Consider the following 25,281-nt stretch of genomic DNA (forward strand, 5'->3'; position numbering starts at 1 on the left):
AGGAACGCTGATTCTACGTCCATTTGATCAATTTGAAAATTATTTTGTACACAATAATTTAGTAAAATTTTTAATGTTTGTGTCCTCGCAACTGGTGAATAAATATCATCAATTATCTCTTTTTGCTGAAATCCTTTTACTACAATTCTCGCCTTATATTTATTGTCTCCTTTCTTTGTATAGACCCACTTTAAATCAAGTGCTTTTTTGTCTTTCGGTTTTTCGACTAACTTTCATGTTTCATTTTTATTTAAACAATCAATTTCTTTGTCCATGGCTTCTTGCCATTTCTCGCTCTCATTATTATTTATTGCTTCATGATAGTTCCCAGGACTATCAGCACTTACAAAGTTTACATAGATACAATTAGTTATCGGATCTCCATATCTTTTTACTGGACTTTTCTTTCTTTCAGACCTCGTTATTATGTTCAAATTTTCATTGTTAGTACTCGGTTCTAAGATTTCATTTCCGTTTCTTTCATTTTCAAGTTCCTCTTCTAATTCAGTTTCACGTTCATTTTTTGGTTCAGTTTTACATTCCCTACTCACCTCGAGAGATGGAGTAGAAGAAAGTTTAGAGTCATCCATACCATTTAACCCTACTAATTTTACATTTTGATCAATTATTTCTACATGCTTAGCTACAAAAACTCTATTGTTTACTAAAACTCTATAACCTACGACATCATAACCAACTATTACTCCAATATCTGCTTTCCTATCCCATTTACTTTTTCTTTTAATTTCTGGAACTCGAACAAAAACTCTACTACCGTATAATGTGAGGTTTTTAATATTTGGCTTTTCTCCCATCATAATTTCATACGGAGTCTTCTTTTCTATGGTATTAGCTAACGTTCTATTTTTCAGATAAGCTGCTGCTTGAACTACTTCTGGCCAAAATCTAGTATGAATTTTCGCGTCTGCTAATAAACATCTCGCCGTTTCCATTATTGACCTATTATATCTCTCGGCTGTTCCGTTCAGTTCATGAACATACGAAGGACATGGTTCAATATAGAATCCTTTTTCTTTTGCAGAGTTGTACATATCTTTATTTAAAAATTCTCTACCGTTATCACACCTTAATTTTTTTATTCTTTTTCCGGTTAAATTTTCAACTAGATTTACGTAGCTTACAATACAGTCATAAACTTCATTTTTTCCTTTCATAACATAAATTTTTGCTACTTTACTATAATCATCGATTAAAACTAGGAAATATTTTTCACCCCTAAACTCTATAGTCTTATGTGGTCCATTTACATCCGCGTGAATTATTTCACCTATGTCTTTTGATCTGTGCCTTTCATTTTTTAATTTAGTATTTGTCATTTTGTTTTGTATACAGGTACCACATTTCAAAAATTCCTTTTCTAAGTTATTTGGCAAACCTACGACTAAGTTATTTTTACTTAAAGTATTCAAATAATTAAAATTTACATGTCCGAGCATTCTATGGTATTTCTCTTTCAATGTCATACCATTAGCTATACTTTCAGTTACGTAATTTTGGCTTCTTGTGAACCTAGTATTTATTTTATATAAATTATTTCTTTGATTGCAACTCCTATTAATTCATTTTCTCTACTATAAATTTTTGAAGTATTTCCTGACGATATAATTTTCGCATTTTCGGCGACTTTTCCGAAACTCATTAAATTCCTATCCATTTCTTTGACAAAGAATACATTTGTTAATTTGATTTCAGTTTCATTAAAATTTGTTACAAATTTAGCTCTAACATCGCCTACAATAGTTGCTTTAAGTGGACGACCATCTCCTACTTTTACATTAATCGGGTTTTCTAAAGTTTTTGATTTTACGAAGTATTTATCACTATTTATTATATGGTCGGAACATCTACTATCTAAAATCCATTCTAGCTTATTTTCGCAAATGTTTACCTTAATGCAGTTATTATCGCTAACCTCTGCTAATGATGTAAAGACCTTGGGTTCAAAGCGATCTTGTCGTTGTTGATTACCTCGTCCTCGGTTGCCTCTGCCTCTGTTTTGAAAATTGCCGTTTCGTTGTTGTTCATGTATTTGCCATCGTACATTTCCCCGCGTTTGCTGTCCTCTTCGTGTACCTTTCCACGAATTTCTATCACTGTACTGATACGTACACTGATATTGGAAATGACCTTGCTTTTCGCATCTATAGCACGTTCTATCTTTTCCTTTTTCAGCTTTGAATACGTTTGAATTTTCGTAACTGCTTCTAGGATTTTGATTCTCACTTTGTCTTTTCCTAAATTCTAATTTCGACTTAACAAATTCCACTGTTTTTTCTTTTTCTGATAACGCATCTACAATATCAACTATATGCGATCAGCTTCCCGGTAGTGTTAACAAAAAATAATTCAACTTAACTTCGTTTGTTATCTTTTCACCAGCATTTTTAGGTTCGTTTACTAGTTTCTCAAAATTGTTATAAAAATTTGTTGGATTCTCATTTTCATCCATTTTCAAATCAAGTAGTTTTCTCTTACATAATAATTTATCTGCACTACTTTTTATTAAGAAGTTTCCATCTAATTTATCAATCATCTCTTTGGCACTTCTTTCAGAAATTATTAATTCTAGTTGAGTATTTGTTACACTGTTCACAATATAATTCTTTGCTTTTATTTCTTTTTTCTTCCATACGTCTTCTGTGATCGTTGGTGGCCTTTCATTAAGTTCAATAACTTCATTGCATTCTTTCAGTTCCATGAATAATTTTAATTTATACTTCCATTTTTCGTAATGAGTCCCATCAAATACTTGTAATAGAAATCCTTGGTTTTCGGATTCTCTTTCGTCCGCCATGTTGATTCGATTCTCTTTGCGTTTATATTTTTAAACGCTTTCACAATATTATTCAGAATAACTAACTTCTTGAATATACTTACCTTTACCACCGCATATAACCATGGACTGCTACCATGTTAAATTAATGAGGAAAAATATCTTATAATATGAGTGGTAAAAGCTTAATAAATCTATATATAAGACAATTTCTTTGTCTTGGTAGTGATGGTAACTACGGTTGAATAATTAGTACAACGGTTGATGCTAAGTTGAAACTGAATCAACAAAATGTACAGCTTTCTTTTATTATGATTAAAACGAATATAACTTAAATAATAAATAATAAACGATATATAATATATAATAAACTTAAAATATTAAACTTAAATAATAAATGAATATAACAAAAATATCTCTACGAGTTTACTTATCGTCTCACGTAGTTACGACTCTCAAGTACCGCGGCCAGGCGACTTGAGCTTGGTCTGAGTGTCAAGCAGTTCCATCTAGCGAGTCGCCTTACAGTTTGGATTTATCCCCAAACTTATATATTATATCTATTACAAGTTCTTCCGTGCCACGAGCTATTACTTTTACTTTAACTATTTAATTCTTCTAACAGAGAGAGCTCTATACAGCTAGTCGCTGTCCCTTATATACTAATCTTACATGAAGTAAAGTGGGGAGACTTACATGTGTGCGTCTCTCTCACGAACAGTAGTACACCAACACATGCTCTTGCGCTACAGCACATACATTTAACTTTACAATAGAAATGTACACATCTCAACAGTTTATTTTCCCTACGACTCGATCGGCTTTCTAGTGTGAATGGAACCCCCAAATATCTTCATTCGTCCTCTCTTTATAGAGCCGATAATACCTGTAAAACATCTGAATCGCGTAGATCCGTCAACTACCGATTTTTTATATGCGGTACATTTCTCCTGGCAACCATGAACGATTTGCCCGATATTGATCGTAAGGACAAATTTCGTCAAGTAGTTTGTGGCTATGTCTAGTAATATTTGGAGCTTTTGAGGGTTGGCTGGAGGCAAAGAATACAAAATTGTCTGTGAATGTCAATACATTGTAGTGTTCACCAACAACAATCACTTCGACTTCTGATGGAATAAGTCTGAGGAGCCCAATCATTATCATGTTGAAGATAGTTGGCGATAAGGGGTTTCCTGGTTTGACTTCTCATAATGGGATAATCTGGTCAAATTCCTATCCGCTGCAAGTGAGCCTTGTTGTGCTTCTCTCGTATGTGTCCATTATATTATTATATACCCGATTAGATGCGATGGAATGACTTTTGTGGCCAGTGTATCCCATATGGTGTTATGGGTCACTGAGTCGAATGTCTTCGTCACGTCTATCGATGTCATATATAATGGCTTGAAATTCTGTCCATGATACGGAAGTATTATGTCGAGGTCAAAGATGCTTTCTGCTGTTCCATTTACAGGAATAAATGCTCTCTGTCGTTAGTTGAATGAAATGAGCAATGAGAATTGTTATCTGATTATAGCCAATAATCAACGGCCATGCCGCACTGTTCCCGCAGCACTAGTTCTCGTTCGATCACTAAGTCAAGCAACGCTGGGCACGGTTAGTGCTTGGACGGGTGAACCGCTTTAGGAATACCGTGTGCAACCAGATCCATGTATGCGTCCGGTCCTATGGAACCCCCAAGTCTATGGGCTCGCAAAGCCACTTGCTCACTTCACCAATTATGTCCTGCTCAGGAATATAGGGCAAATATCCGCAGCCCAACTCCCCTCAATAACCCTCATACCTCCAAACACGTGAGATGTTTTCCCACCTCATTTTCAATAGCCCCATTCGGAACATGAGATATTTTTTAACGCCATGCCGACACGTCCCCGCCGTGGCCGCTCGTACATTACGAGCAACTCGGGCCAAGTGCGCGCGACAATGTGCGGGCGCTGCGTATATGAGTATGTGAATGTTGTCTTCTATCACACCAGGGCACAGGAAGCATACCTCACAAGGGGGTTGGGGTGGTATAGTATCACGCCGCAACTCCGTAAGAAATACATCAAACTCCATTCCCCAACCATTTACCCATCAACCATAGTCTAGTTCAGTATAGTCCTTGTACTCGTATCACTTTCGGGAAATTACCGATGAAAATGATTCGTATGTCCATTCCGACTAAGCGCTTATGCCCTAGGGTCTTCTCCACTTACCTATTCTGTATCTGCATGACGGGCAGCAGCATCCTCGAACGCTGCCTAATCCCGTGGCAGTCCGTGTTCCTCCATGACCTCCAACCTGTTCTCCAGTCGGGAAACGTAGCGCGCCGAGTTCCTTCACCTTCCAATTCTATGGATGCCCTCGCGTCCGGCCTTGCAATGACATTTGTCCCGGCAGGCTGGACTGTGCCAGGGGTATCTCTGTCCATTCGTAGACGTGTTATTTCGGATCCAGGGAAGCTATCTTCGCTAAGAGACCCGCACTGGTGGTTGTGCGAGTCTCCAAGCTTTTTCCCTGGGCATTCTACCTTACTGCTCCCAATGATGCAAGGGCATCATCCGCGACTTCTCTCCGAATATAATCTTTAATGTTGCTGTCTAGCTTGTGACACATCCATTACCAGTTAGTAAGGTAATGTTCGGAATTCTAGTGCTACCCCCCCTAATCGCCGCATATGTCTGGTGTTCCAAAACCAAGGTCCGTAACTGTGACATGAGAAACATCTGTTACTCAAGAACAATCAACTGTTTCTATAGACGATGACGTCAATGTCGTCGTCGTGGGAGCTGTCATCGTAGCTGCGTAAGACGAGGAGACTCAGTTAGTATTCCCAGCACCCTTCCTAAGCATATAATTGACCGTATCAACAGCCAACAGCCGTGGCATGGCCGACGACTTAGCTTTCGCTTCATCCTCAACGTCACCGTAATGGATGACGATAACGCTGTAACTAAAGATTTAACACCTCCATTACCCTTCAATACCGTAACATCTTCATCCGCACGAGCATTCGATGGGTTAAGGAGAAGATTGTGTATCTTCCCCTGTTTAACAACCCTACCAGTTGTTGTATCTGCTTTTTGGGATAATGTAGAAAGGACTAGGTCTCGTAAAGTGTTATCACAAGCAGCAGCAAGCAATCCCTTCATCCTTTCCACTCCAAGAGAACAGCTTCACTTTCTCGAAATTTTTCTATTTCGCTTTTCTCGTTCCTGAATCCTCGTTGATTTTCTCCCTGAAAGTATAAGAATCCATTGGAGACTATGACGTTTCCATCGATGTTAACTCCACCAGTTCCTCTTGAACGTTCTTGCAGAACGGTTCTAGCGTGGGACATCTATCAGCCTCTTAACGATTTAAGACGAACCTTCTTTGGATTCTTTCAAAGGGTATCACTGCTGAAGCAAGAAGACAGAGCTCTTCGATCCTTTCTCAATGTTTATCACCGCTGCCAGTGTGTAACATATTATAGGATTGTTATTCTTCCTCGTCCATAATAAATTTGTCACTTTTTAAATCTAAAATTGATTCTAAGTTGTATCTAAGTTAATATAAGATAAGTAAGATTTCTAAGTTGATTCTTAATACGGTGAGTGTTGAAGTGTGAAAAAAAACGACAGTTTTAAAAAAGTGGCGAAAATACTAAAATTATTGAAAACTAAAAAACAAAGTACTTAAAATGCCTTATGTATTGTTAAAAAGATGTATTTGACAAAATACCGAGGACGAAGTTTCGAAAGCAGCAGAATGAAATATGGAAAAAATCAGTGGAGTCGTTGTTTTATATAATTGCCCTGTGATATAAACGTTGTTTATATATTTGCCTGATGAGTTTCTTGAGTGATGAGTACCGATATACCAAATCTTAATGGTACTCGATCTTTGGAGCTGCCACGAAGAGTGCAACGCCAGGATGAGCCTCTTGCGCACTAAGGTAGTCTGGTATTGTCGTTTGGTGTGGCTAGGAGTCCATTGATTTGATTATCCATCGTGGCGTCGTTCACCATAAAGGATGATCTGCGAGCTGTTGAGTTGTGAGGCCTCTTGAAGGGCCATCAGCTGGGTTGGAGATGCCAAGAACATGTCGCCATTGAGTCTAAGGCATGAGTGATTGCTTTCTATGAAATGATTCGCCAAAGCTCTAGTTGAATTAACATGAGTAGTCCCAAATCTTTCTTGCAAATTTGATGCTTCGTTCGATTTGTCATTAGCAGCACTTTGAACGGCGGGATTGATCGTAGAATCTGTTGTTGTTTCCATATTACTCGCTTTCGATGGATTTTAATCTGAAGTTCGTGTTCCCAGGGCTTCATATGCAGCTTCTAAAATATTAGTTCTTAGTTTCTTCCAGGCTATGTTTATGTTATCTTCTTCTTTTATTGGGTTTTTTCGATTTTTTCTTTCAACCTGTTCTCGTATAGTTGTTTGGTTGGTAAGTTCCATAGTGACTCGATGTTTATTTTCAATTCTTGAGTTGCTCGTGCAAGATTTCTTTGGGGTTTAAACTTCATTCTTATCTTTGCTAATAGCAGGCTATGATCGCTTCCTACATTCGCGGAATTTAACGTCCTGATATCTAATATTTGGTTTGGTTGGACGTATCTGTTGGTAACAATGTAATCAATTGTAGACCTGAAGCCTCTGGTGTTGCTGTATGTAAATTTATAGTGTTCCTTATGATTGTAAAATGTATTATTAATCCTTAGTTTGTTAAATGTGCATAGCTGTGTCATTAGTTCTCCATTGTCATTTAACACGTTTTCGTTGAACCTTTGTTTTATTCCAGGTATTATTTCGTTTCCGATGCGGGCGTTAAAATCTCCAAGGATTATCATTTGTTGGTTACTTGGTAATGATCCGACTAAATTTTGTAGTTGGTCGTAGAAGGCTTCTCTTTCTTCTTTCGGTTTATTATCATCGGATGCATAAATTGACACTATATTTAATTTTTGGTCTTCCGCTTTCATTTTTACCACCAATATTCGTGAAGATATGTAGTTACACTCTTGTATGTTGTTTTTATATTTCTTGGATACTGTGATGGCTACCCCTTCTTTTGCCCTGATTTGTTTTTCTACACCACTATAGATCACTAAGTAATCGTCGTACTGTATTTGTCCTTTGCCTTTCTTTTTGGTTTCTTGTAAGGCGCATATATCGATGTTATTATCTTTCAGTTCTTTCAGGGTTTCTTGATCTTTATTATTAAATGATTTGATGTTCCAGGTAGCCAGACGCATTATATGTTCTTTTTTCCATTTCGTTGTCCTTTTCCTTGCATGTGTCGTCATCTGTATATCAGTCCTATTCCGAGGCAGAGTGTCGGTTCTATGAGCCATAGTCTTTTTTTTACGTTGGGTAGGGAGCTAACCTGATCCAACAACCTTCCTCCTTTTCCCGGGCTTAGGACCGGCAACATGATCGCTGATCTGCGATCATGCAGGCGGAGTTATAATAAATTACTTATTGCTAAAAAATAATGAGTGATTGCTTTCTATGAAATGATTCGCCATAGCTCTAGTTGAATTAGCATGAGTAGTCCCAAATCTTTGTTGTAACGATGCTACATTCAATTTGTTATTAGCAGCCTTTGAACGGCGAGATCGTTCGTAGAATTTGTTATTGTTTCCATATTACTCGCTTTCGATGGATTTTAATCTGAAGTTGGTTGTATTTTAGTATTCAAAGTATATTATCCCCAGTCGTAGGTGAAGAAAAAGTTTTGATAATGTTAACATTATCCGACGGAGATTTTTTTTTCTCCATTAAGTTGGCAGCCTTTGATACGATACATCAGCATTGCTGGCGCTTTTGTAGCCCTCGATACGAAACAATACGATACGAAACAATGGTTTCAATGGAAACAATATGATACGAAAACAAATGGTTTGATGCGCAGAATGCAAAAATAGCATTACAAGAGAAAGCATATAGGTGTAGTACAGCTTACATGTAATATATACTAACTGTGGCCACCATACCAAAGTTTGGCGCTTCTACTGTCACGCTTCTGGCGGCGGAATTGAATACCAAAAAAATTCTATGTACCTGAATAACCGTTGCTACTGGCTCTCTTCTTTCTCGACCACCGAAAGAAACACACGCTGCGGTAGCAACGCGAACACGTGTTCCTCCCTTTGTCCAAAGATTCTTGTAGAGTTTTGTGTAAGATTTATATAATTCAGTTTTTGTTACATTTTTAATAAAGAAATCGACCACACTCGACCGTTCTGACAAAATATATCTGTCCTCAGATATACTACCAATCATACCACCACCATCAACAAATTTTTACATCTTTTCTTCATCGTCTTCTCTTAAGATTTCTTCGTCCTCCCGAACCCATGGTTTCTTTGAATCGGCTGCCGTAGACGTCGCGTGTAGAGACCTTCATGTTCCCCCACTTTCCACACCAGAAAACTGTCGTTCCTCAGTACTTTACTTATTTCGTATGGCCCCAAATACTTTGAGTACAACTTTAAACCGGGTCCAAATTGTGTCCGTCGGATCGCAACCAGATCACCCTTATCATACCGCGTTGCGACTGTTCTCTTTTTATCGTACGACCTTCGGTTTTCCGCCTGAGCCTTCAAGATGGCTTCTTTTGCATGTCTCCGACACTCCTCTCGGTCTGCTTCAAACATCCGTCTCCATTCGTCCTCTATCATCTCGCGTATGGCCGGATCCCCCCTGATTCCCATGTTCGTACCGAACAACAACTTAAATGGTGTCGTCTTGATGCTTTTGTTAGGTGTAGCATTCAAATATCGCTGTGCCAGTTCGAGATAGTGATACCAGTCCTCAGGTTTCGGTGAGGCCATCTTTGCTAATAAAGGTAAAGAGTACGATTAACCCTTTCTACCTGCCCGTTACCCCTTGACATTCCGGTAGCGATTCTGATATGCTCAATACCCTTCCTCCTCGCAATACCTCGTGAAATCATTCGAGGTTAAAGCAGTCCCCCTGTCGGAGATGATTCTCTGCGGATTTCCAAATGCATGTGCTTGCTTTTGTAGATGTCGTAACACCTCAGCCGTGTCCGTAGACTTAGTCGCATATAACCATACAAATTTCGAGAATCCATCCACCGCACAAAGATATATTTGTAACTCTTCTTGTGGAGGGGATAAGCCCTAGGTGGTCAATATGGAAAGTGTGGAAGGGAACCTCTCCCTTGTCAATATGATGCAGCCATCCTTCCAATCTTCCATTCTTCTTTTCGGTCAAAATACACTTAACACAGTTTTGCACTATCTTCTCCGCAACATTGCCTATTCCCTCAAACCAATAATCCCTTTTCACTAACATTACAGTCGTATCCACCGCAAAATGTTCCTGTTCATGCGCTCGGCGAACGATTTACGCCTGCAATGCTCTAGGTACTACCACTAACATGTCACCATTCACATTCCTTTAGAAAATCTCGTTTCTTATGACATAATCGCTTAACTTATTTTCTGTGGCTACAAATTATGCCACGCAGACTTTCGTCTTCACATTGTGCTCGCTTTAATTTGGCTATGAAGCCCGCCTTCATCCTCATGAGATCACGGTGTCCGTTCGTAGAATAGTTAGTAGAAAGTTGCCCCTTCAGATCACGTTGATCATCAGAAAGGGGAACATTTCTGATGACGTCGGGGTCACCAATTGTAGCGTGTTCTTTATGATGATTGTTGTTATTTGATCTTTCGTCCCAAGAGCACGCCCAGGACTCATCAGTAAGGCTGTTCGGCGTGCTCCTTTTTTTTTTTTTTAATAAGTTTTTATTTGCATTTTCACTTACAAAGTCTGAGAATTACATGGCAGCAAACAACTTAATAAAATGCCAGTCTTAGTCTAATATTACATAATGTTGCTTGGCCCTTGTAGGGCTGCTCACAACCAACAAACTCTTAAAGTAAATTATACGTGTTTTAATTAAATGTATTGGAATAGTTCACTATGAGTGTCTGTATTGTTTAATTAATTAATATATGATTTAAAATTATAGTAAAACTTCATCAAGATTTTGGTCTCTTATATGCTTACAACTAAATTATATTTACACTATGTACACTATATGCAAGGTGTGCAGTCAGCTGTAAACTACACAAGGGCGGGACACCCTAGGTCTTTCCTCTTTCTCAGATGCTTCCGGTGTGGCGTCTCCTCCGTGAGCCACCAGTATGCGTCGTTGAGTCTATGGATGTGCAGTTGGTCTCTCGGGGGTATGTCTGTAGAATACTTGAAATTATGTCGCTGTTTATTAAAACTGTCAGCTGTGTACATGATTCTTTTATCATTTTTTGGACGCACATAATGATAAATTATGGGGATGTTGTTGTGATCTTGTATCAGATCGTTCCGGTCAAAGTGAATGAACATGTGAGGGAAGATGAAGCCTGACACGTTGTATTTTTCGCCTTTGGACTGGTCCATGTTGCTTACTCTGCTTAGTTCTTCATTCTGGATTGACAGGAGATTACTAAAGTAATCACGATTCAGCTTGATAATAAAATTATCTATACGCGGAATGTTGGCTCGTTCATAGAGGACTTTGTTACTTACAAACTTGCGAAAGTTTGTATTTATGTCTCTGTAAGTGCCACAGCAGACTCGTAAACAACTACGTTCAAAGACTCTTAGCTTTTCCATTGTCGCAGCATTTATATTCCACCAGATTGGAGAGCCATAGGTGAGTATAGGCCTTATCAAGAGCTGGTAGCAGATCACCTTTGCACGGATGTTAAGTTTCTTGTTGTAAAAAAGTCTTTTGTTGGCCTGGAAGGCCATCTTGGCTTTTGTCAGTTGTCTGTCAACGTTTATATTTAATTTTAACAGGTGGTCCAGGTAGAAGCCTAAGTATTTCACTTCATTTTTGTGCGGTACCGTAATCATTTGTTTTGTGTCTGGGTGCTCAGTAGACAGATGGAAGGCAGCTATTTGGTCAGTTCTTCTCTGGTTCATTTTTGTCAGCGGTGGTCTAATGAGGATAGACTCACATTTGTCTGGGTTTATTCTTAAGTTCCACTGCTGATAGAACTTATTTATATTATTTAGTAGCTCATTGAGTTCATCTTGTAGTAGTCGTGGGTTGGTGCCAATTATATAAGCTACAAAATCGTCTGCAAAAGCCTTTCCATGCTTATCGGTTATGGTGTTAAGTCCGAACATGCGTAAGAGTCTGCTGGTGTAGATGTTGAATAGTATGGGGGAATTCACTGTACCTTGTTGTAGACCTTCAAGCACTGCGAAGACAACCGTGGAGATGTTGCAGCCATCCCAGGTCCGGAAAGTTTTCCCATGTGTCATGTCAAAGATCAGGTATATTAGCCAACTCTCAAAGCCAGCTTTGGAAAGTGTAAAGATAAGCCCTGGTAGCCAAACAGAGTCGAAGGCTTTTTCTAAGTCGATAAGCACGGCCGCCACGAGTTCTTTATGATGAATGGCTTGTAGCCAATCAGTAACAACAGTGTGTGTAGCGTGAATGGTCGAGTGACGTCGTTTGAAGCCGTACTGTTGATCAGGGATGATTTTTTTCTCTTCACAGGTTCTGGTGATAGAGTTGTTAATTATCACTTCGTAGACCTTACTCAGGTTGCTAGTGAGACTGATAGGTCTGTAACTAGCCGGTTTGGTAGGGTCTTTACCTTTTTTCAGGATCGGCAAAACTTTTGCAGATTTCCAAGCATTGGGAAAGTAGGCTGCGTTCATGGCGTTGTTGAATACTACCGTTAGCGCAAAGATCATTGAATCAGGTAGGTGCTTTAGGACCATTGCTAGAATGCTGTCTGGACCACTAGATGTTTTATTAGGTAGTTTTGATAAGATCTTTTTGACTCCCAACGTGCTTGGGAATATGATTTGATTATTCACATCAACATTAGGATGGGAGGCTTTGTTTGTGGCGCTGAAGGTCGTAAATGTCTGGGCTGTGGATCTTATCCCATCAAGTTCATCTTTTATTTTTTTGTATGCAATATCAATGATTGCTTTTAGAGGAGTACCCGTATTCAGATGTCTTGGTGAATTGATTTTTTGATAGTGTTGTCCTATTAGGTTTAGCTTATCGATTGGATCAGTGATGGTGATTGAACCATTTGTCAGATCGGTCACAGCTTTCGAACGGTCCACATTGCCAGGAGTGATGAGGTCGGTATCTATACTAACCGTTTGGTTAGCAATCGAGATATTTTGTCTAGGCCTGAGTATCCTGTTAATCTTAGGGAAGAACGTTGCAGGATCCCTGTGGTTGACTTGTTTTAATAAGCCATTCCAGTAACTGCTGATAGAAGCAGAGAATTCTTTCTCTAGTTCTATCTTTATTAATTTTATGGTGTGTTTAGTGTTGAAGATTTGTTGTTGATAGTCAGGAGGTCGAATTTTGTAGAGTTTATAAAGTTTGGTGATAAGGTGCGACTTGTTCTTTTGAAGTTTTTTAATTCTTGAGTTGACATATTTCAAAACACTATCTTGCTTTTTAAACTGAGGAACTGTGGACTCAATTGAATTTGTGATTGCTCCGGAAATCATTTCAATGAGATCGTCGATCTCCGTGATAGAGAGATTCCTGTCATCGGGAGGTGATAGGAGAAATTCTTTGTCTAGGTGTTTGCAGAATTTTTCCCAGTTGGTTGCTTTGATATTGTATTTTATTGAGTCAGTTTTTTGTTGGAGCTGGGTTGATAATTGAACCGAGAAGATGAGAGCATTGTGGTCACTGTCGTAGTCAGCAATAGGAATTTTATTTTCATTTAGATTGATAAGGTTTAAGTTAGTTATACAATAGTCCAAGTAAGACTTACTTGGGTTATAAGATGCGTCACAGGGTGGAAAGATTTTGGCTCTCAGGTTCGGAGCCATCTCCAATTCCCATTTGGCTAGGTATTTACCCCTACCGTTTATCTTTGAGTCTCCCCAAAGTTTGTGACGAGCATTCAGGTCACCTGCCATCAAGAATGTTGCATTTGGGTTTGAGAGGTCCAGTTTTACGCACAGCGCGTCAAGCTCGTCTCTGAAGGCATTTTTATTGTCAGGAGTCGCGTAAATGCTAATAAAATAAGTCTTCAGTTCTGGGTTATCTGCACTTGGAAGGTTAATAATTGTATATTCAATAGTTTGATTATTACCAGAGGATGGAGAATGAATGACATCATATTTAATGTGGTTTCTAATAGCAATTGCCGTGCCACCACCCTCTTTGCCCCGTGGACGGTCAGTTCTTATTAACGAGTAGTTTTTAAAGGATACTTTGTGTGACTCTTTGAGTTTGGTTTCACAGATAAATAGTACATCAGGATCGTGTTGAGATAGTCTGCTGTTCAATTCAAATCTACGTTTGTTTTTTTGAATTGAGTTCACGTTTATTGACATTATTTTTAGTATACTATTTGAGTTATTTACCGAATTTTGACTCGTAGTCTGTTGTTGTGTGGATGATGTATTAGTATGCTCCATTGTTGATATTTAAAAATTCAAATAAGTAGTCAATTCTCTTGGATTCATATTCGAGGTTATTCATCCTCGTGTTCATCGTGCGTATGTCTTGAGCTAGGCCACTGACGCAGCGTTGTAGTTCAACAGCCCAAGCAGGTGGTTCCAGGAAGTTTGCGTTCGGTTGGTTGAGAGAGGGAGGTTGTTGAGCGGCCTCACCTCCCATGAAAGCCTGTCTAAAAGATAGTCCTGGTTGGAGTAGTCTATCAGATGGGGCTGATCTTCGTAGACCTGGGGTCTGTTGGGAACGAGACGATTGAGCTGCCAGGTCCCTTTTAGCTACGTTGGCAAATTTTAGGTAATTACATCCTTGGTAATTTGCGGGGTGGCCGTAGTTACCACAATTTACGCACTTGAGTTTGGATTTATCATCTTCTTTCTTAATTAAACACGCATCTTTTTCATGGTTTTCGCCACATTTTACACAGCGGTACTCCATACCACAAGTTGTTGCTGAATGGCCGATTCTTTGGCAACGGGTGCATTGGAGGATTTTCGGTTTTTTAAGTCTTTCCCATTTAATTTTTTGGCTACAGAGTTTTTTAACTTTGACTAAATTTTTTAGGACACTGTCTGGCGAGATTTGCACAATATAATGTTTGAAGTCACCCTGTCTTCTTGTTGGTAATAATTTTACTTTTAATAATTTTACCTGTGGAATTGCAAGTTCGATGATTTCTTCTGTGATTAAATTTTCTGTAAAGTCGCCAGTGACGTATTTAAGCAGGATCGCGAGTACATTTTGTTACAGGGTTTTGTAAAGGTAGTTAAAAATAAACAATACTTTAAGCGTTATTAAGTAAAATTCAAGAGGCGACGTGAAGGTAAAACTGATTATTATGCGCGTAAACGATTAACAATTCAAGATAAAAATAAATACAATACTCCGAAATATAGATTAATTGTTCGTTTGTCTAACAAGGATATCACATGCCAGGAAAGTTAAATAGAATGGAGTATATTTGCACAATATTTTAAACTTACTTGCAGTATTGTTTTTAAAATTGCAGTATTGTTTTAAAAAAATTTTAAAATCCGGTTCCTGTTAGTTTCCCTTGCGCCTGCCTTCACGGCACTCCTTCTGGAAGTGACCCGTCCTCCCGCACTTCCAACACGAACTTGCGTTTGCGGAACGCGTTTCCCGCGGAGCCGCCACCTTCGGTCTCCCTTCCCGGCGGAGAGAACCACCCCCGCCGGCGCACCCATCCGAACATCTCTCCGTCGTCCTTTCAGCCCTACCTGTTTACAAATTTCAGAAGTGGGATGTTTACAAATTTCAGAAGTGGGATGTTTACAGTAGCAAATAATTTTTGCTCTTCTACTTAGATTTTTGTTATAAAAAATTCTGTTGTTGGCCTTGAAGGCGGCCTTGGCTTTGGTGAGTTGGATGTCTGGATGATTCCTGATTCTCAGTAGCTGATCCATATGGACTCCGAGATACTTGACTATTTTTTTGTGTGGTATTTCTATTGGTTCGCCTGTGTTTGGTGATGGAGTGACTATTTTAAATTCGTCGATTTGTAAAAGTGCTTTTTTGCTGAGATGATTGGACCCTCTTCTAAAAACGGCCGTTTCACATTTTTCTGGATTCATACGTAGGTTCCATGTTTTATAATAATTGTTAATTTTATTGACCAGTGTTTCGAGGTCTTCTTGAAGTTTTGCTGGGTTTTTACCAACTGTTCCTGCGATTATATCATCAGCATATGCGACTGCAAACAGATTTTCAGACTCGTTCAGGCCAAATGATTGAAGCAGAGCCATTGTGTAGATGTTGAAAAGTAGTGGGGAATTAACAGTTCCCTGTTGAAGCCCCTCTAAAACTTTGTAGCTCTTTTTTGATGTGTTTACGCCGTCCCATACACTGAAAGTCCTTCCCAGGATCATATCCAGTATGAGTAGCGTGAGCCAATCAGGAAAACCAAGTTTAATTAATTTGAATGTTAAGCCATTGATTCAAACTGAGTCGAAGGCTTTCTCAAGGTCAATCAGCGCAACTGCAACGCGTTGATTATTATGGAGGTGATTCAAAATTGTGTCCACAATTTTGTGAATTGCATGCGTAGTGCTATGTTTGGCTCTAAAGCCAAATTGAAGATCATGCATTATTTTCTCCTCAGTGCAGACTCGGACCATGTGATTGTTGATAGTCATTTCGTACACTTTACCAATGTTAGAGGTAAGGCTGATTGGCCTGTAACTCGTAGCTTTACTGGGATCTTTACCTTTTTTCAATATTGGAAGAACTTTGGCTGCTTTCCATACGTCTGGGAAGTATGCATGGTTGATAGCATTGTTGAAAATAATTACTAGATCAGTAATTAATCTTAGAGGTAGGTGTTTTAGGACTATTGACGGTATCTCATCTGGTCCGCTGGACGTTTTACTTGGGAGCTTCCTTAGGATTTTTGTTAGCTGTGTGATGTTTATAAATGGCTGTTCCTTCTTATATTCTTCTGGAGCGTCTTTTTTAGTGTTGTTAAGTACATTTGGAATTATAAAGCCCGAATGTGTTGGGTTGATGGCACTATTTTCACTTGAGAAGTTAGTAATTGTAATACTTATATCTCTTCTTGTTTTAAGTAGTTCTTTGGCTGCTGACGCTTTGCTGTCCACCATTTCTTTTAGCCTGGTACCAGTATTCAAATACCTTGGAGCATTTATCGATTGATAAAAGTCTCCAATGATATTCAGTTTATCAGTTGGATCCGTGATTATTAGTTCATTGTCCACAGGTGTAGCTTTCGAGATGTCAATTGATCCATTGAAACATGCAGGGTCATCGTTGTTGATTTTTTGGTCAGCTATTGAGATTGGATTTTTCTTCCTCAGCAGTTTATTTATTTTTGGGAAGAATGCTGTCGGGTCTTTGTGATTGAAATTCCATGAGTCGAGTTAATCGCCCTTTTCCACGAATAGCGGAAGCTCCTGTTCCTCCTATGTAATTAGCGTTTAGTAGTGAACAACTACGTTGCCACGCTCTCAATAATTCTTCTGGTAGTGCTGATTCTACGAGAGGATACAATATGGTCGCGTACGTGTCGTTGGTGAGACCTAAAGATTCCAACGCTCGCAAACGTGATTCGAGGTTATCATATAAACCGGAGAGGAAATGATTCGTAGACCTGGCTGGTTTCCGTAGAACAAGTTGCAATAATTGACGTATATATACTTCAATCTGCAGATCTGTATCACCGTATCGCTCCATTAGACTATCAATCGCCTTTGTGTAATTTTCAGCGGTAGGCGGATAACTTTTAATCAATGCGGCTGCACGAGATTTCGGCTCCATAGATTGCATTAAATATTGAAACTTGTCTTCTTTTGTCAACCCGGAGTTTTCGTGTACTTTCTTGAACGAACTCCAAAATGGTAGCCAATCTTCTATATTACCGCTAAATTGATGCAATCGGATCGTCGGTAAATTACAAGACACTCTTATGTCTGGTTGTGCTGGAAGGGCGACGGCTGCTGGTGCGGAGGTAGACGAATTTTCTGTCCCTTTGAAGAGATGCTCGACTCGGGACTTGATATCCAAGAATTTTTCTTCATATTCCATGGTTTCGTTCGTCTCTTGCTCGATTTCTGCTTCCGAATAATCGTCTCCTTCCATTCTCAGATCCAAGTACGATTGCGAAATTGAAGTCAGTTGTTGTGTTTTGGATTCCAATTGTGCTAGGTAGTTTGAAATCGCTTCCCTACTCGATCCCTTTGCTGGATCCAGTAATGCATTCAAAGTGTATAAGTGCTTTTGTGAATGCAGCGCGAGCCATTGTTCTTTTCCTTTTTAAAAGATCCATTTTAATTATAAAGCACTAAAATAACTTTTGCACAAAACTGTAATACTAGTAAGACCCCAGTCCTGTCACGGTCGCCAAATGTTCGATTAAAGGTCGGGGTGAATGACAATTTTGTGCGAAGTATTACTAAATATGGATCATATATTTTAACAAAACACAATAGAATAGAACAAAATACAAGTAAAAACTACCTTGATATATATATAGTCGCACTTAAGACTTACACTTACTGACTTCTAAATAATAAGTCCTGTACAACTTCTAAATAATAATCCCTGCACAACTTCTAAATAATAATCCGTGTACAACTTGTAATAATAATTCTGAATCCGGTCCGGTGCCCGTCTCTTATACCCCGCATATCGTGGGGGAGGAAGGACTCTCCTTTTCCTACAGGGCGTTTCTCATCAAATCACCGATTCCCTATTGGTCATCTCTATTTTCCCCTTTTAACGCCTGTAACGCCTTAGCGAGAGAGTATCTTTCAAAGCTATCGGGATTTTTCCCGTTTAAAATTACATTTGTTTACCTAAGGGGGGAACGACCATGAGACCCCTTCTTTTGAAGAGACCGAATATCTTAGAATTTTATTTTATTATATTATTTTATGATATTTATTATCGGTTTTTCCTTTAGATTATATTACTTATTTATTTAGGTTTTTTTTCTTTAGATTATATCACTTATTTATTTAGGTTCTTTCCTTTAGAATTCTTATACAAATAGTTTCTATCTCGGCTGTAGGCTGCTCGGTTCGGCGTAATGTGACACCGGGACTCGAACCCGGATCCTCCGCTTTCCGGGCGACTGCTCTTTAACCAATTGAGCTATCCAGGGCCCACCGTCCAATCTCCTCACGAATGCCTATTTAAGTGTTTGGCCTGGAGGTGCTCGCATCCCACAAAACTTTGATCTTTCAGAAAAAAAAGTCAAATTCGAAGTACCTTGCGCCGCACATCGAGAAAAATCAATTTTTCCATTTTAATTGGATTTTAAAGGGTCTTCTGATATGTTTATGATAAAATGGATATTTTCATTCAAAAGCTGAGAATTTTTCCCGCAAGATACGATTTTCCGTGGATTTTAATAAAAAAGTTTTCCTCGTCAGAAAAATTAATAAAAAAGTTGAAAAAAAATTTTTTTTCAAAATTTCAAAAAATCATAACTCCAGAACCGCTGCAACCCCACTAAATATAAGGGAGATATATCGAATTACTTTATGCGTCAACGACCTTGGCGCGGTGATAGAACTACTTCCCGCTTCAATCATTTAAGTCAAGCAGCGCTGAGTACGATTAGTACTTGGATGGGTGACCCGCTGGAGAAAAAAAAGAGGAAGTAGAAGAGAAAAGACGACTACTTCATGCTGTAAATTTGAAATCGCTTTGCCGCGCTTCGTAAATACTGACAAACTTTCGTGATGTCGCTCGGAAAAAAATCACTCCCATCATATTTTCCCAAACGCGCCAAAAGAAGTATAACTTCAAAAATTCTAGTCGCTTGGATATGCAGACGACATGGTAATGGTAGCGGCCAAGGAAGAAGAAATGAGAGCGATGGTAAGAAGATTAGAGAGGTACCTAGACAGAAAAGGGCTCCAACTAAACGCAGATAAAAACGAAGATGCTCATTTTTAGGAAGGGCAGAGGGGGAAGAAGAAGGAAAACGATTGGGAATAGAAAAGGCATGAAATAGAAACGGTGAAAGAATTTATATTAGGGGGACCGGAAAGTAATGTCGTTTCTGCGCATGCCAATACTTGATTGTCATTTGTCAGCTCATTGTTTGGTTCAGAGGCGTACCAAAGACATTGTGAGGTTATAGTGATTTCTTTACTTATAGACAATTGAATTACAATTTTTTTTTGTAATTTTGGGTAAAATGGCCAGCCAAATACCAGAAGAGGTACACATCCGGCATTGCATGCTCTTTGAGTTTCGCAAGGGAAATAACGCAACAGTTGCTACCAAAAACATTTGCGATGTTTATCCAAATGCACTGGACATTCGTAAATGCCAAAGGTGGTTTTCCAAGTTCAAATCGGGTAATTTTGATCTTTCCGACTCGTATCGATCAGGAAGACCATCAGCGTTAGACAACGACGTGTTAAGGGCGGAAGTGGAAGCAAATCCGTGTCAGACGATCGAGGAATTGTCAAACAGTCTCAACCAACCTTGGTCGACCATCCAAGAACATTTGAAGCAGATTGGGAAAGTAAGCAGAGCAGGTGTTTGGGTCCCGCATAATCTGTCCGAACAGAATAAGGCTAACCGATCAATCACATGCAACTTATTGCTTCAACGACACAACACAGAAGCGTTTTTTGATCGCTTGATCACAGGAGATGAGAAATGGGTCCTGTATGATAACCCAAAACGCAAAAGGCAGTGGCTCTCTCCAAATGAAATCCCTCGGAGTACTGCTAAGCCAGGTTTACACCCCAAAAAAGCGCTTTTGTGTGTTTGGTGGAGTATTCGCGGCATTGTTCATTTTGAATTACTGAAACCTGGACAAACTGTTACTGTAGACCTCTACAGCGAACAATTGCAGCGAGTCAATCAATCTTTAATTGAAAAGTGGCCAGCGATTGTCAACCGAAAAGGCGTCATTCTCCAACATGACAATGCAAGACCGCACTGCGCAAGGCGAACTCTAGAAAAAATTAATGAATTGGGGTGGGAGGTGCTGCCTCATCCACCATATTCGCCCGATGTTGCACCATCGGATTTCCACTTATTCCGAGCGCTGCAACACTTTTTAAGTGGCAAAACATTTGCAAATTTGGATGATATCCAAAATGCCATCTCTAGATATTTTGCCGAAAAACCAATTAATTTTTATCGATCAGGGATTGAAAATTTACTCACTAGATGGCAAAAGGTTATTGACAATGATGGGGAATACATCATTGATTAAAAATAAAGACTCGTTAAAAATGTATGTGTTTGTATTTAGCGTAAGAAAACGACATTACTTTCCGGTCCCCCTAATATTTAGAGGTACACTTACAGGGGAACGGGAACCTGACGAGCTACGTGAAAGAAAGAGCGAAAAGAGCAAATGTAGTGGTAAGACAAGTCTGCAGCATCGGGGAAAGAAAGTCAAGGACGATTTCAAAAGAAGAATAATGATGTTTGATAGCCCCATTAAAGAAATGATGCTCCATGGAGCAGATCTCTTTGGTTGGGCAGAAAGAGCTGAATTAGAAAAAGTACAGCTGAAGTACATCCGCTGGTGTTTGGGTTTGGCTTATTGCACGCCAGGGTATATAATTCTCGAAGAGAAACAGGAGCTGGAAAACGTGCGTTAAGATTCGAAGAGGGAGTAAGGAAAGCGAAAGGTAGGACACTGGTCGAAGAGAGTTTGAAGGAGAAAGAGAAGAGAATTGGTAAAACCAAAAACAGTAAGGAGAAAGAGGACTTCCTCAATAGGAACAGGGTACAGCCAGTTAAGAATATAGCGTTTGAGATAATAAGAGATAGACGTAGATGCGCTTATTGAGGAGAGCTTATAGAGAAATACAGGGGTAGATACAAAATAACAAAATAAAGGAAGCTAGATACAATCGCATAAATATTGGTTCGTTCGTTAGGTTCGTCCTAAGGACTGTGCCTATGTTAAGTGTGTACTTCTTGTCTTTGAATAAATATAATTTTTATGAATATATTAATATTCTCATTTATATTAACGAAGTGAAGATATAAGAAGAACATGCAAAGTGGAAAACATCAACGAATGGATACTAAAAAGAAAAAAGAATGGAACGAACATATTAACAGAATGGACAACGGAAGAATTGTCAGAATTGCACGGGATAAGTCACCTGTAGGCCGCAGAAGCACGGGACGCCCACGAAAACGATGGTGAGACAATTTAACAGTGCAATAGGCAGAAAAACGTCTTTTACGAAACAGGCAATTTGCCTAAACTAAAGAAAGAAGAAGAAGAAGAAGATATTAACGATTTAATTTTAAATAAATTCACATAGAAATAAAGCCCATGAATATAAACAAAAGAATAATCTTAAAATCGGAAATAAAATCGGAATAAAATGAAGATAATTCCACTATGAAAAACAAATTAATGAAACGTAAAAAGAGATAAAGAATTATAAAGGTAAAATCTTTATCAGATGAGGTTATTATTACTGAGAACTTAGATTCTGCAAAAGAAAATAAAGGAAAATATATGCAACGAACAAACAAAATTAAGCGAAATGGCGGACAAAAGTACTGTACAAAAAGGGGAAAATTCATTTCAACAAAAAAATTTGAATCCAAAAATTGTTACTGCTCGAAGAAATGTATAGAACATGTTAATGAATTACAACGTAAAGCAATATTCGATAAGTTCTAGAATATAGATGATTTTAATAAGCAAAACGTAGTTCTCTATTATAATGTTCAAGATAAAACTGTAAACAGAAGAAGGTCAAGAAATTATTCGGGCACTTTGATGGCATATGCTTATAAATTTTACTCAGTCACTTCTGGTGCAAACATTTTAGTACGTAAGCAGTTTTTCATTATACTTTCAAAATATTTACTGGACGAATTGATCTATAAGCGCATGAAAATATTCCGAAAGACATGTGTGGAAAAATGGATGGCTTTTGTAAAAGAACTAGTGAATTAATGACAAATACAGTAATAGAACACATAAAAAACTTTCCGGCATTTGAAAGTCATTATACTCGATCCTAAAATTCAGAACGGATTTTTTTGAATTCTGAATTAAACATAAGAAAAATGTTAGAAAAATAACTTGAGTTCAGTTAATCAATGGACATACAGGAAAATCTTTAAACGAGATTTCAAATTACATTTCCATTTGCCACGTAAAAATACCTGTGAAAGATGCGATTTCTTGGTCATGAAAATTACGGCAACAATCGATGACGAAGAAAAATCGATTCTTGTACAAAGACATGACGTTCACTTGAAAGATGCAGAATAAGCAAGAAAAGCGTTACAAGAAGATAAAATTCTGGCATCCAAAAATCCCGATAAATACTTTACCTTTTCTTTTGATTGACAAAAAGTCTTACCCTACCCCAAATTATTTGTCTCAATCGCATATTATAAGCGATAATGTATGTTTTAAACGATGGATTTCATAATTTTCACGACAATAAAGTTAATATGTATGTGTGGGATGAAACTACTGCTTCGAGGGTTATGATTTGCCTCACCACAATTGAAACAACAACGTCTACGCCATTGTACCTCAGGTGTTGTCGCCTCTGCCCGTGTGCTGCGTTCCTCCTGACGCTCCTCTCCAAAGCTACTGGCGGCAATGGTTCTCCCACCGCTTCTTCTCTGTGTCTCGGATGTGGTCCTCTCCCACAACGTAATGCTCACGAAGGATCGGAGAAGATCATCCGTTGTTCGTGGTGCTTGGGCTACAGGTTCTCTGACTTACTTTATTATCTCATACAATACTCTTTTAACTCTTAATCTATTCTTCTAACTCTTATTTTACTCGTCGATACTCTTTCGCACATTCGTTAATACTCTTTTCTCTTTATTCTTAACCCTTTCCCTTACGATCGAATTTCCAACTGTGCAGGCTTAAAGCGACACCAGTCGGTCGCGCGCAGGGACATAAACACAAGCTTGGCTCAGCGTTCGAAATTATACTAATCTCAAACTTCCTATGATTTGTATATACACATGCGCGGTACAATTAACTTTGCAAGATGTTTGATAAATAATTACGGTTAGTTGGTTATTAAACAAAAAAAGACTTATTGTTGCAAATTGAATAATCCATTATTAATAACTGAAGAAACTGAACGTCGCGTCTCTGGAATTTCTCTGTGACCTATTATATTCATGTGGGATTGGAAAGAATGTAAGCAAGAAACATGAAGATATGAATATTCGAAAACGATCGTTGATAAATATATTCGTAGTTAGAATAAGTAAAGTTATTTTTCGGTTGAGTAGAGATATAAGAAATATCGTCCTTTATTACACAGTAACAGAGTATAAGGGTGAAGACAATATTCTGAAATGTTTTGTTTTTTTCGCCCGGTAGACTTGCGACGCCTCTGAGGCGTCTTATTCATTTTTGGTCCCAAAACCTTGCGACGCCTCTGAGGCGTCTTATTCGTTTTTTGTCCGATAACCTTGTGACGCCTCTGAGACGTCTTTGTAAGCTAAAGGGTTAAATGCTATTCTACTACGAGACCTTCTAGCGATTACATCAAAGAGAACTACACTCCTGCTGCAATCTATTTGCAAAATGATTCCCATAGCATCTCTACGAAAAAGAAATTCGTTGATACAAGTCTTGAATATTTTCTAGTAAGTCGATTGACAGTAATATCTTTCTTTACCTGGTACGAGGCTTGGCAATACAATTTATACAAGAAAAGAATTCAGAATATAATATGATTCCTATTTGTCTTTTAAATTCGTAATAATCAGGATGCATTCTTTCTTCAATTCTTTCGATAGAATATTATTGTACATGGTTTCCTTCCAGTGTGAGAACGGAACAATTTCACCGGTGTCTTCCTAAATCTTTCATGATTACAGTGTTATTGGATTCTTCTTATCGTAGTGAAAAATCATACGCTCTCTTTTCCAGTACATTGATTGAACACCTATGCAAAAAGAATAAGATCTTTAATACTTTGAATAAATATTTTTTAAGAAATTATTATAATATTGGTTTCTTCCCAATACAGTGTAATTTTGTTTGTTATTTAAAAGATCCTTTACACTGCTGCTGCAATCTATTTGCAAAATGATTCACATGGCATCTCTACGAAAAAGAAATTCGTTGATACAAGTCTTGAATATTTTCTAGTAATTCGATTTTAATAATATCTACCATTACCTGGTACGAGGCTTGGTAATACAAATTGTACAAGAATAGAATTCTTAATATAACTTGATTCTTACTTGTCTTTATATTTGCAATAATCAGGATGGATTCCTCCTTTCGTTCTTTTTATAGAATATTATTATACATGGTTTCCTTCCAATGTGAGAACAGAACAATTTCACCGGTGTCTTCCTAAATTTTTCATGATTACAGTGTTATTGGATTCTTCTTATCGTAGTGAAAAATCATACGCTCTCTTTTCCAGTACATTGATTGAACACCTATGCAAAAAGAATAAGATCTTTAATACCTTGAATAAATATTTCTTAAGAAATTATTATAATATTGGTTTCTTTCTAATACATGGTAATTTTT

At 38.2% G+C, this 25,281-nt stretch overlaps 1 protein-coding gene across 1 annotated transcript; it reads left to right on the forward strand.

The window, feature by feature from the left end:
• The first annotated feature begins 19,589 nt into the window (after positions 1 to 19,589).
• On the forward strand, positions 19,590 to 20,988 carry LOC122515573 (histone-lysine N-methyltransferase SETMAR-like). Its single transcript, XM_043632972.1, has 2 exons — positions 19,590 to 19,631; positions 19,915 to 20,988. The coding sequence occupies exons 1-2, from the start codon at positions 19,590 to 19,592 to the stop codon at positions 20,986 to 20,988; spliced, it is 1,116 nt and encodes a 371-aa protein (XP_043488907.1).
• The last annotated feature ends 4,293 nt before the right edge of the window (positions 20,989 to 25,281 follow it).

Source organism: Polistes fuscatus, unplaced genomic scaffold (assembly GCF_010416935.1).
Source record: "Polistes fuscatus isolate 324 unplaced genomic scaffold, CU_Pfus_HIC Scaffold18, whole genome shotgun sequence".
NCBI lineage: Eukaryota > Metazoa > Arthropoda > Insecta > Hymenoptera > Vespidae > Polistes > Polistes fuscatus.

What these genes read in the sequence shown, in the direction of transcription:
- LOC122515573 (XM_043632972.1), top strand. Translation starts at nt 19,590, where the DNA reads ATGGTAATGGTAGCGGCCAAGGAAGAAGAAATGAGAGCGATG. An exon ending in AAGAAGAAATGAGAGCGATG is followed by an intron (nt 19,632 to 19,914) that starts GTAAGAAGATTA and finishes CTTTACTTATAG; the next exon opens with ACAATTGAATTACAATTTTT.